The sequence below is a fragment of the Achroia grisella genome, unplaced genomic scaffold (genome assembly GCF_030625045.1).
Source record: "Achroia grisella isolate CSIRO2021 unplaced genomic scaffold, CSIRO_AGI_Agris_v1 utg20701, whole genome shotgun sequence".
Classification (NCBI taxonomy): Eukaryota; Metazoa; Arthropoda; class Insecta; order Lepidoptera; family Pyralidae; genus Achroia; species Achroia grisella.
In genome coordinates, this window is record NW_026712707.1 from 56457 (window position 1) to 70338 (window position 13882).

General features: G+C 35.1%; 1 protein-coding gene across 1 annotated transcript in view; it reads right to left on the bottom strand.

The window, feature by feature from the left end:
- LOC131842115 (DNA polymerase nu-like) overlaps positions 1–13882 on the bottom strand; it is a 38449-nt gene that overhangs the window by 12578 nt on the left and 11989 nt on the right. The window contains exons 5-8 of the mRNA XM_059190634.1: positions 6561–6678; positions 2759–2987; positions 1791–2032; positions 457–587 (exon numbers count right to left, since the gene is read on the bottom strand). Coding sequence (XP_059046617.1) covers positions 457–587; positions 1791–2032; positions 2759–2987; positions 6561–6678 — 720 coding nt within the window. The remainder of the gene's footprint in view (positions 1–456; positions 588–1790; positions 2033–2758; positions 2988–6560; positions 6679–13882) is intronic.

A 13882-nucleotide genomic window follows, 5' to 3' on the forward strand; every position in this document is an offset into this window, starting at 1 on the left:
TTACGGCGCGCGCGGACTTTCTCGTTTCCTCGTCAACATTTACACGCACTTACGGCGCGCGCGGACTTTATCGTTTCCTCGAACACAATTACACGCACTTGCGGCGCGCGCGGACTGTCTCGTCTACATTTACACGCACTTACGGCGCGCGCGGACTTTATCGTTTCCTCGTCAACATTTACACGCACTTACGGCGCGCGCGGACTTTCTCGTTCTCTTTGTCCATGACTTCGTTTGCGTAGGATTAGTACTTCAAGTAATGGTTATTTATTAAAACAACAGAAGCCAATACACACAATCATACTCATGAATTGTATTACACTATACGAGGATCGAACCCACGACCATTAGAGGCAAAGCAGTCTATTGAAACCTAGATCACCAAAGCTATCAGCTTTGTTGATTTAAATAAAATAATATATTGAACACGCAATAATAATTTACAAATAACGTTACCAGTTCGGTCTGAGGACACCGTCTGCGACGTGTTGAGCTACGCCAGTCAGGAATGTGGCATGTGCCTTGTGCAGGTGACGGTACTGTAACACGAGCCGCGGCAGCGGGTGCACCGACACCAGACCACGCAACTGTATGACATACACACACACAACACTCTAATATTGGCGAGAAGGGATTAATAGTGTGGATAACCTTATTGCTAGCAATGTACCATGTTAGGTTGCCCTCCACGCGGTTCCTTCTGGAAACCATCAGGATAATGTATTTTATGTATATTTGTAGAAATATGTATGTATTTACATGTGTATATTCTATAAAATATTATAATATTATTTGCACGCCAACAACATATCGCTGCACAAATCATGGTTGCCTGGTAGAATGCCATCAGATGTTAAGTCCGCCATATGTACTCTTTACTTATGTATGACGTGCATTAAAGTTATTTAAATAAATAAATTCTTGGTGAATTTGCCATCATGTGCTAACTGACCTGGCCGCATACTCATCTTATCCTTCACTGGTGCCCTGCCATACGTATACCGTCAGCGCAAGCGGGGGCACCATTCCATTATCATCCCTTGAAAATAACCAGTCTTAATAGGGGGAAAGGTTAGAAGTAGAAGGGGAGGGATTGATATTTTTAAGTCCATTTTACTAATTTATATAGATTTTTTTGAATTCTTGCCTCTTCCCTTTGAGAATCTTGTATTTTTATACATATTTATATATTAAGTAGCTTTTGCCCGCGACTTCGCTCGCGTTAATTTGTCCCCTTAGGGGTGGAATTAATTAAAATCCTTACTTAGAGGATGCCTACGTCATAGTAGCTTTATGCATGCAAAGTCTCAGCCCGATCGGTTTAAAATTGACAAAGTTTCATACATACTTTCATCCCCTATATTATCCCCTTGGGGGTAGAATTAATCAAAATCCTTTCTTAGCGGATGCCTACGTCATAACGTCTACCTACATACCAAATCTCAGCCCGAACCGTCCAGTGGTTTCGACTGTGCGTTGATAGATCACAATGTCAGTCAGTCACCTTTGAGTTATATATATTTAAATAATGTATAAATGTTTGTTTGTTTTCTAAGAGAGAACAATAAAGAATTTTCATTTCATTAAATTTTGTTTGAGTTTGAGTTGAGATTCCGTTGTCATTTTTTTATTTATTTATTTCCTTTGAATATGTTACATTGTTCTTACAAATTAATTTACAGTTCAGCTACATTTTCAGCACGCAAATTTAAATTCATGTTAATATAAATTTACCAAATGTTAACAACCAATATCATAATTGTTCTAACTAATATAAAAAACCACAGTACCATAGACTCTGAAGTAGATTTGGCGCCTTTGGAAATGGTCTCTCTGATTTTTATATTGCATTTGGTGTCAAGTTGCAACTCGTCGTATAGTATGGTGCGGACTTGTGCGGGTGAATTGATCTGGAATGTTCTCCCGGCTGCCTTGTAGCACTCCGTCTCTACCAGTTTCATTTTGGACATCAGCGTGGTTTCCATAGTCTTGAGTTTCTCTATATCCACCATTATGCCTCGATGTTCCATCTCTACAAATCATTACATAGTATAAAACAAAGTCGCTGTCGCTGTGTTATGGGTACTAACTACTAACTGTTACAAATACATTTTTTTGTTAATATATACATAACTAGCTTTTATCCGCGATTTCGCTCGCGTTAATTTATCCACTTAGGGGTGGAATTTAACGAAATCTTTTCTTAGGGGACGCCTACGTCATAGTAGATTTATGCATGCAAAGTCTCAGCCCGATCGGTTTAAAATTGACAAGGTTTCATAAAAACTTTTATCCCCTATTTTATCCCCTGGGGGGTATCCCCCAGGGGATAAAAATAGAATTAATCAAAATCCTTTCTTAGCGGATGCCTACGTCATAACATCTACCTGCATGCCATGTTGATAGATCACTATGTCAGTCACCTTTGAGTTTTATATATATATATAGATGTAGTGTGTATATGTTAACTTTCATCCCCCATTTTATCCCCTTAGAGGTAGAATTAATCAAAATCCTAAACATCTACCTGCATGCCAAATTTCAGCCCGATCCGTCCAGTGGTTTGGGCTATGCGTTGATACATCACAGCGTCAGTAAGTCGCCTTTGAGAGCAGATATACATAGAAAATACCAACATCGATACAAACAGTCTTATGAATACAAATGTTTGTACCGTGCAAGGAATCGAACCCGCGACCATCAGAATTAAGACGATATCCCAAACCGCTAGACTACCAACTCTTTCCCATGATCATACCAGCAATTACAGGCAACAAGCGCATTTCAATATCAACGAAGACTCTCCACAAAGACTCCTCCACGAGCAGGTTCTCCAGTTTGTATGTACACTCCTTCAATATTTTAATGGACCAAGCTGCTTTTTGCAGTACACACTCAGTGGTGAACTTGGGAGTCACTGTCAACTGTTTTTGAACATCCGCGAATGTTTCTGGCGGATTGTCAGGGTCGAGGAGGCTGCTTCCGATCTGTATGTGTGAACAAATCTTCAAAACTCGCGACTTCGTCCGCGTGGAATTTAACAAAAAAGTCGATTAAAGAATTTTTAAAAAAAAAGTTGCATAATGATCTCCTTATTACATCAGCTACCTGTCAGAAAAGTGCCGTCAAAATTGGTCCAGCCATTTCCGAGATTAGCCGGAACAAACAGACAAAAATTGTAAAAAATGTTATTTTGGTGTATGTACCGTATTTATATTCATATGCATGTAGTAAAAAACGGTTACTTCAATATTACAAACAGATACTCCAATTTTATTTATATATATAGATATTAACGAAATTTTGTGAATATGTATGGATGTTTGTTACTCATTCACGCAAAAAGTACTGAACGGTTTTTGATGAAACGTTACTATAATATAACTTTTATTTTATTTTTTATTCACAAATATAAATTTCATTTAAGAAATTAGGATGGTGATGTTATATTTAAAAATTAATCATAAGTCATTATTCAAATTTTAACACAAGCATTTTGATATTTACTTGACTTATTAACTAATTATATCATTTACATAACTTAATTATACAACTACAACCTAAAATTAAAAAGCTTAAAATATATAATAATATAACTTGTTAGCGGTATGTATTAGGGGCTTTATTTATATGCCAGTTTTGGTTGTATATAAGTAGTTTATTCTAATAATAGTAATTTACAGCTATATAGGGTAAACAGTATAGTGATTGCCCATTTAAGAAAATTCTACTGGTTTTATATGTATATAAATGTTTATTAAAATAATAGGTATGTGAGTGTCACCTCTTTTGTAACATTAATAGTTTAGCTAAGAGATCCAGTAGTAACAATTTAAATATCTTAAGAAAACTAATAATTACAAGGTTTAACAAAAATAATCTCTAAAAGTATAGTGATTGCCCGGACCAGATAGTCATTGCCTCACGCATCACATAGTTATTGCCCACATAGCATTAACTGCTATAGTTACTAAATCTAGTTAAAAATATACCATGTAAACATGGTATATTTTTAAACATCCCAAACAATAAGAATTACTTATTGTTTAGGAATGTTGACAAACAATAATTGTTAAAGCAAAACAATGTCTCAAGTTTTAAAGACCTTATTTAATATTTGAGATCTTTTATAGCTTTTTGTACGTTAGTATACATTTCTAAACAATCAAAATCAGTGTCTTTAGCAGAATAAGAATCATCTACTTTATAGTAAAAATGACACAAAAACAAAAGAATATCTAAATCTTTTTGTATTTGTAGACTTACTACACTAATAAAAGATTTGGGGAACAAATAGACTACAAATAATACCAGCAGCCGAGAAAGTAAATAAAATGATTATTGATTATTTTCCATTTGAATGTTCAATATTATAAACGTTTCTAGAACCATTTTCAGCTACAACTAGTCCTGCACTTGGCTTATTACTTTTTCATCGACATAGCACCATATTTCATGGAACCTAAATCTTTTTCAGATACACATGAGCTTGATTTTGTTCGAACACCTTCAAAACTCCGTATACTTAATTTAGGATATCTCTTTAAAAATACTTTCCACTATCCAATGTCAGGCCTATTATTCACGAATGGATTAGGTCTTGGATTTTCCTCTAGAATTTTTTTAACACTGTCCAAAATATTTTCTTTATGCCTTGGAAAACCTTTTCGTGCTGAAGTTGTTATGCTGTCTTCAAGAATAGCTTCTTCTTTAGCAGTTAAAATTGGCACTGAACCCAAGCTGATTTTGTGTCCTGAATTATGTTAAAATATGGAAATTGTCGATCTGAAAACCTGTCTTTGTTATTTTGGATTTCGATGATTGCCTTCTTTAGGTCTTCCCGTTTGTATTTTAACTTCTCAAAGACGACCTCGGTGGTCTAGCGGTCTAGTCTACCGCTTTACGACCGATGGTCGCGGGTTCGATTCCTCGCACGGCACAAACATTTGTATTCATGAGTATGATTGTTTGTATCGGTCTGGGTATTTTCTATGTATAGTATGTATGTATTTACGAAAAAAAAAATATCTATGTATTTGTATCAGTTGTCTAGGACCCATAACACAAGCTTTAGCTAGCTTAACTTGGGTCTAGATGGCGATATGTTAATTGTCCTGAGATTATTATTATTATTATTAACTTGGTAACCTTCGGCATTCTATAAAGAACTAGATAATACTGCTACGTAAATGTATTTAACAAAAATAAACTTACTTTAATAGAAATTGCCCGGGCAATAGCTGTACCCAATGCCAATGGCAATAACTAAATACCGATATGGCAATCACTAAAATTCATCTAAATAAGATTTAGTAATTGCCCACCCCATCTAACTCCTTAAGAGGTAAATTTTACATCACAATAACTTCTTGAAATTACACTATAAAGCATTTACTAACTCATTCTCTATAGCAATAAGTTTAAAAAGGAGCTAAGTTAACACAAGAAATTAAAACAAAAAGTGTATCCTTAAGAAATTCTTTAAGAAACCTACTTTTTCCGATAAGAGGCATACCTGTTGTCAACAAATATGCCATAACACCATGTTTCTCTTTAAATTTTGCCAATTTATTATTAAACGTTCTACTAGAGGATCTCTTAATGCCATCCAGCGAATTTAATTCGAATTAACTCCTTTATAAATAGGTTTAAATGTATCATCTTCTTACTGTGGGCAATATCTATATACTGGGCAATCACTGTAGTGTTTACCCTATAGTAATGAAGAACAGTATACAAAAATTAGTGATCAGAAGTACAATAGTTGAAGAATGTCTTTAGAAGAAGTTAAATTGTAGATTGTTTCCCGCGCAAAATGCAACGCGCCACAGATTCAAAATATACGGACTCCGCGCCGCCGCAGTAGGACGATAAGCGCATTATGGCAGTATGCGTAATGTGACCAGACGTCCCGTAATGAACGGGACAGTCCCTTTTTATAATTACGAGTCCCGGTGTCCCCGAAACGGACTCTGGAACGCAAAATTGTCCCGTTTTCTGTAACGGTGCGAAATTTTGGGTAGACGAGCCGGTTGTTAGTTGTTGGTAATTAAGGTGAGTATAAAAAAAAATGTGCCAAGAGTGTCATTCTTACTTAAATACTTCTTAAAAAGTCAAATTTGTTCCTCCGATAACAAAACATTTTATTTTTATCAGATAAATATAAACTATCTATGTATAAACAAAATGTTTAATTATATTTATCGGATATATTTCTTAATTGATAACTTTTTTTGAATAGATAATTTAAAAAAAGAGCTTTTTTCATTGGCTGTCTGTTAATTGTGTCCCGTTTTGAGTCGAAGAATAAATGGTCACATTAAGTATGCGCGATGTTAGTACTATGAGTATTAACACTTGTACATAAGACGAACATATGGGCTATAAATACACGGGTGAAACCGAAAGTAGTAGACGAAATTCAATCATAATTCCCTAAACATTCAATAAGATTACCTATAGACTGTAGTTTTTGCGTGAAAGAGTAACAAACATACTCACAAACTTTCGTGTTTATAATATTATTAAGATTAAGATAAGATCGTAGCACGTAAGTTTACCTTAGTATCGACTATCGCAAACTTTACTGGAATATTGAATTTAAATAGCAGAATCAACAGGACTTTGCCGTCATAACACTTCACAGTTTTATGTTCCAAAATATTTGCTACCATTTCACTGGAAATGAAATATCTGTGATAATTTTTAAACAGTATCTGTGCATAACGCACCTTTTTATATGATAACTAGATTTTGCCCGCGGCTTCGCTCGCGTTAATTCATCCCCTTAGGGGTGGAATTTATCAAAATCCTTTCTTAGGGGATGCCTACGTCATAGTAACTTCATGCATGCAAAGTCAAAGTCCGATCGGTTTAAAATTGACAAAGTTTCATATAAACTTTCATCCCCTATTTTATCCATTTGGGGGCAGAATTAATCAAAATCCTTTCTTAGCGGATGCCTACGTCATAACATCTACCTGCATGCCAAATTTCAGCCCAATCCATCAGTCACCTTTGAGTTATATTTATTACATAACCTAATTGTACAACTAAGAACCTAAAATTAAGAAGCCTAAAAAAATATATAATAGATGACTAAAATATATTATTAAAAGGGGTCCCTTTAGGCAACGTTTGAGTTATATATATTTATTTTATATTTTTTTATATACATATTTAAATTTAATTTTATTGTCAGATTTGAAATATATGTCTTTTATCATCAGCTACCGTAGTTTCTCTTATAAATAAAAATAAAATATTATACGAGTCTACACTCCTTAACAAATATCAGTCATTAAAAGTATGATTGCCTAGCTGATGGTAAGTGGTAACGGCGACGGTTACCACTTACCATCAGCTAGGATTAAATGCCAAAGGGCCACAACGCAAAAAATTGACATTAATTTTTTTCCAAAAATGGTATCGAAATCGTTATATTTTTTTACATAGATATACCACTTATAGATTTGTAAAAAAATTAAAAATATCACAGTGAAAATTTTGATGAACTCTTCTCTAAAATTTACCCTTTGCGTCATGTCATCATCATCATCATCATCATCGCAGCCCGGAAGACGTCCACTGCTGGACATGCGTCATGTGGCCCATTGATATTTAATCAGCGATATATTAACTTGACCTACATCACGACCTCTGTTCCCCCGTCCAATTCAAACGGAGATCGAAATTACGACTGCCTGAGCCGAGGTTCGATCCCTTAGCGGTGCCCTCAGATTAAAGTCGTATCCGTCAGGCGTGGGTTGGCCTTCAGCCGCTCCATAAGTCCTTCCTTGGTTTGGAGTACCATCTGCACTCGCTCCCTACCGTCCGGTGATGCTGTAAAGGCCAGCTGCGGCCAACAGTGTTGGAGTAGTTCCAATAAAATATCACGATTCGTATTTCCGTGTCCTATAATCGGACGTGCGCCTTTTTGTTTAGTACCCCAACGCAAGCTCTGCTTACTGTGGGACTAGATGGCGCTGTGTTAATTATTTATAGTCAGATATCCGTCATTTTGCAATAACAATATAAATTTTAATAATATATTAGTAATAAATAATATTAGTAAATTAATTTATTAATTAGTAAATAAATAAATAACCCTAGACAATTAACACAGCGCCATCTAGTCCCACAGTAAGCAGAGCTTGCATTGTGTGTACTAGACAACTGACATAAATACTTAGCTATGTTTCTTGTAAATACATATGTAATATACATTGATAACACTCAGACCGATATAAACAATCATACTCATGAATACAAATATTTGCACCGCGCGAGGAATCGAACCCGCGTACATAGAAAGTAAAGTATACCAAACCGCTAGACCACCGAGGCCGTCGTATAAAGTAATATAATTGTAGAGTTATTGATTTATAAAATTTAAACGTGTCTTTGGAATATAAAACCTGTTGATTAAAAAATAAATTTTAAAAGAAAATGCCTCATCTATAAGAGCGTCATAAAACCAGTGTGGACACATACGATGGAACTATAGGGCTCAGTTTCACACTCTAACATAGAAATTCTTCAGCGCTTCCAAAACAAGCCATTAAAAACCATAGAGCTCGTTGGTTCATAAAAAACATTGAAGTACATACATATCTAGAAATGCCAACTGTAAAAGAAGAGATACAGAAAGCCTGTGCGAGATATAAACACAGATTAGCTGTCCGTGAGAACCAGTTAGCTTCAAAATTAGTGGATATAGAAAACTGTCCATCTAAATTACAAAGGGCTCGCCTTGCCAACATCTAAATAAATTTCAATTTCCTAAAATACTTGCTTCTCTAAGTAAAACATGTAATGAAAGAAACAAATATGATAAATATAACATTTATTAAATTGATGATAATCACATTATAAACCTATTAGAGCTAACTCTTTATGCTGATAGAAATAGAAATAATCTTTATTCAAATAAACTCATTACAAGCACTTTTGAATAGTCATATTTTGATTCTACTATTCATTCGGAATGCAGATTCATCACAAGAAGAATGAGCAAGAAACTTGTGTGTTGCTCTTTTGAATAGATGTACTTTTATATAATAACTAGAGGGTGCGTGTGTGCGCGGGCCTCAAGAGGCCCGCGAGGCGTTGTCGTTGATTTTTTTTGTGCAGACGGTTTTCTTTTCGAATAGACTTGGTTGGCAAGTAGAGTTGTCTGTTTTGATACGATTAGGTGACTTCCTATTGTAACAGTGAATTTTTGTTTCACGTGTACCATCCTGTGGCGAAACTTTGTATTGTAATGGTCACAATACAAAACCTAACCTAACCTACCGTTCTGTATACTATATTAGTCTAGGGTCAAAGTTTTTAATGTAGAGATCATAATACGAAACCTAACCTAACCTACCTTTTTGTTTACTATATTATTCTGTGGCTTTAATTTTTATTGCAATGGTCACAATACAAAACCTCACATTACCTACCTTTCTGTATTAGTATACAGAAATGTATGCTTAGTGTTGCCACCTAATTTTACAAAAAAATCGCATGAAACTATTAAGATGAGATTTATTATAGATCCCCGTCACTCTTATGTTAGAATGTCGAAACAAAAAATTCCCACATTTTGGGTTTGCAAAATTACCTAAAAATCGGGGAAAATTTGTAGCCTAGATAATATTTCAAACCGAAATCTACCATGGCTCAATAAAGGCCGACTCGCTGCAGGGAAGCCAGGTACCCCAAAATGTATTCCTAAATTTATCATCAGAGATAAAATACTCGAACTCGGCCGCCATCTTGGATTTTTCCTTTTTGAATACTTTTAACTTATCCACTTTGGCGATTGAAACATTTTGTCCATACATTGTACAGAGCTAAGGTGACTCCTAGTAGTTCCTTAGTACTGTTTACTATGAAAATTAGTTAATACTTCGCACCGAGAGTTTCCATTCCTCAATACAAGTCAATTCGTTGCAGGGATGATGCCACAGAACTGAATTTTAAAAAGTTCTTAAAATTGTCATCATAGATAAAGTATCCTAATTCGGCCGCCATCTTGGATTTTTTATTTTTAAATACTTTTAACATATACACTGGTGATAGAAACATTTCATCCATATATTGTACAGAGCCCAGGTTACATACACCTAAGAGTTCCTTAGTACGGTTTACTATGAAAATCGATGTATGGTGTTGCCAGGAGATTTTGACAAAAACCACCTAGGGCCCTTTGAGGGATAATTTTGGACCAATGCTTATCACTGTTTTGTTCAAATTGACGAAAAAAAATTCCACGTTTTTTTACTTTTCTTCGAAATTACCCCAAAATCGGGAAAATTTTTTGGACCAGGTAATATTTCCCACCGAGAATTTCCATTGCTCTATAGAAGTCAACTCGCTGCAACGTTTAGTGGTACCCCAAAATTGAATTTTTAAAAGTCCCTAAAAATGTCAACATAAATTAAGTACCCTAACTCGGCCGCCATCTTAGATTTTTACTTTTTAATACTTTTGACGTATTCACCCTAGTGACAGAAACATTTCGTTCATACATTGTATAGAGCCTCAGTGACTCCTTCTAGTACTATTCTCTAAGAAAACTGATGTAAGGTGTTGCCAGATAATTCTGACAAAAACCACCTAAAATCAATAGGGCCAGCACCCCCGCAACTACCCTGGGAATTTCGGTTTTTGAAACCCTAGAAAATTTTCAACCAGTTTTTGGCAATTTTTTCGCCGCCATCTTGGATTTTATTTTTTTGTTTTTACGCCATATTCTGGGTCCCGCCGAGACGTGCCAAATCACTCTTTGAACGGAATCGATCCGAGCGAAACTGTAAAAGTTAGCCGCCATCTTTGTCCGCCATCTTGGATTTTCCCAAATTTCGGAATTTTCTCGTGGTCACCCTAGCCAAAGGAACATTTCCCCCATACATCGTCTCGACCCCCGGACGCTCCTTCTGGGAGAACAACTATGTCAATCAGTGAGTGAGTCACCGTAATGCAGCTTTATATATTATAGACTAGAGGGTGCGTGTGTGCGCGGGCCTCAAGAGGCCCGCGAGGCGTTGTCGCTGATTTTTTTTGTGAAGACGGTTTTCTTTTCGTTGTTAGAGTTGTCTGTTTTGATACGATTAGGTGACTTCCTATTGTAACAGTGAATTTCTGTTTCACGTGTACCATATATACCTGTGGCGAAACTTTGTATTGTAATGGTCACAATACAAAACCTAACCTAACCTACCTTTCTGTATACTATATTAGTCTGGGGTCAAAGTTTTTAATGTAGAGCTCATAATACGAAACCTACCTTTTTGTTTACTATATTATTCTGAGGCCATAATTTCTACTGTAAAGAATCGCAATACCAAACCTAACCTAACCTACCTTTCTGTATACCATTTCGACCTGTGGCTTTAATTTTTATTGCAATGGTCGCAATACAAAACCTCACATTACCTACCTTTCTGTATACTATATCAATTTGGGTTCACAGTTTCTGATATAGAGATCATAATACGAAACCTAACCTAACCCACGTTTCTGTGTACCTTATTGATCTGTGACCAATTTCCATATTCTCCTGTCTATAGACCTAACCTTATCTTACTTTTCAGTATACTAATAGTCTGAGGCAATAATTACTATTGAGTAGCAATCTAACCTAACCTACCTCTCTGTATACCTTATATATTTTTGACCATAATTTCTATTGTAAAGGAAATAAAGAAAAACAAAACCGTCTAGGTTGCGTGTGGGTCGTGTTAGCTGATTTTTTTATGGTGAAGGTTTTCTTTTCGATCTTGGTTGGCAGAAACATGTTTTGATACGAAACTATACCACAAATGTCAATTCCTATTGTAAGAGTGAAAAAAACGAAACCTAACTCACTGTTTGTATACCGTATTGACTTATGGCGCCACTTTGTATTGTAATGGTCCCAATACAAAACCTAACCTACATTTCTTTACAATATATTAGTCTGTGATCATAGTTTATAATGTAGAGAACAGAATACGAAATCTAACCTAATTCACTTCTGCATACCGTATTGATCTGTGGCTATAATTTCTATTATAATTGGCCATTATATTACTACCTAACCGAATACGAAATACAAAATCATATCGAACCCTACTTTCTATATACTAATTAGTATGGGGTCGCTATTTCTAATGTAGAGGTCATATAACTGAACCTTACCTAACCAACTTTTATACCTTATAGAATAGATCTGTGACCAAAATTTCCAGTGTAAAGAACATATAAATCATAACTGTATTTTTTACACGAACGATTATCATTTAGAATAGTCACCAAAGCAGGAATGAATTCCAAGATAGTCTCCTTAGCTGGTAATAAACCGTGGATATCATACAATGAAAGAAATGTATGGACAAAATTTATTCTCATTATTTACAATCTGAAAATTTTACACATTTTGCAATCTTCAAATTACAAAATCCAAAGACAAAAATTATTCAGAACAGCATTCCTGAAAATAATTTCGACATCGAAAATGTTCAATATTTGTGTGAGTTTTTATGTCACACTCCAAAACTAATTTGATATTTGTGGTCACCTATACTAAGGTATAGGCAAAAAATTGACGTCTTCGGCCGCAGTATTGAATTTTTATTTTATTTTATTTTGGCTTAGCTACCAGGGTGGCAAAAACATTTCGTCCATACATTGTCAACTCCTTCTAATAGTTTAGTATAACCGATGTAACAACTTACATCGGTTTTCATAATAATGTTTTCCAAATAATTTTGATAAAAGCCTTAGGGTTATTATTTATCGTAGGTAAAGGACCTATGATAAATAATAACCACTCATCACTCTTTTAATTAAAATATCATAAATATTAAAATCGGGGAAAGTTTTTAGCGCTGGCAATACTGAGATTCAATGGCATCCCATAAAAGCGGACTCGCTGCATGGTTACTATGTACCAAAATAAAAAAATCTTCCAAATTTTGTTCAATTTAACCTCGGCGGCCATCTTGGATTTTTCCATTTTGATACTTCTGACATATATATTACATTACGACAGATATATTTCGTCCACATATTGTACAGAGACACGGTCCTTTTAGTGGGTCCTTAGTAAATATTACTTTCTACGAAAATCTATGCCTGGTGTTGCCCCCTAATTTTACAAAAAATTGCATAAAACTATTAAGATGAGATTTATAATAGATACCCATCACATTTATTTTTAAAAAAATGTCGAAAAAAATTTCCCACATTTTGGGTTTGCTAAATTACCCGAAAATCGGGGAAAATTTGTAGCCTATATAATTCTTCTTATCTTTGCTCCATAGAAGTCAACATGCTGTAAGGAATAAAATAGTACTCCAAAAATGAGTTTTAAAACGTCCCTAAACTTGTCATCGGGAATAAAGTACCCTAACTCGGCAGCCATCTTGAATGATTCCTTTTTAAATAGTTTTAACATATACACCTTGGTGAGAAACATTTCGTCCATACATTGTACAGAGCCAAGGTAACTCCTTCTAGTTGTTCCTAAGTACTGTTTACAATGGAAATCGATGTATGGTGTTGCCAGCTCATTTTGACAAAAACCGCCTAAGACCCCTTGGGGATTATTTTTGACAGATCGTCATCATTGTTTGGTCTAAAATGATGAAACAAAAAATCTCACGTTTTTTACTTCTCTCTGATATTACCCTAAAATCGGGGAAAATTTTTAGACCAGGTAGTGCTTCGTACCGACTGCTGCTGTGACGATGGGTACCTGAAAACTGAATTTATAAAAGTACCTTAACTCGGCCGCAATGGATTTTTACTTCTTAATACTTTTGACGTATTCACCCTAATAACAGAAACATTTCGTCCATACATTATGTAGAGTCTCGGTGGCTTCTTCTTGTACTATTCCCTAAGAAAACTG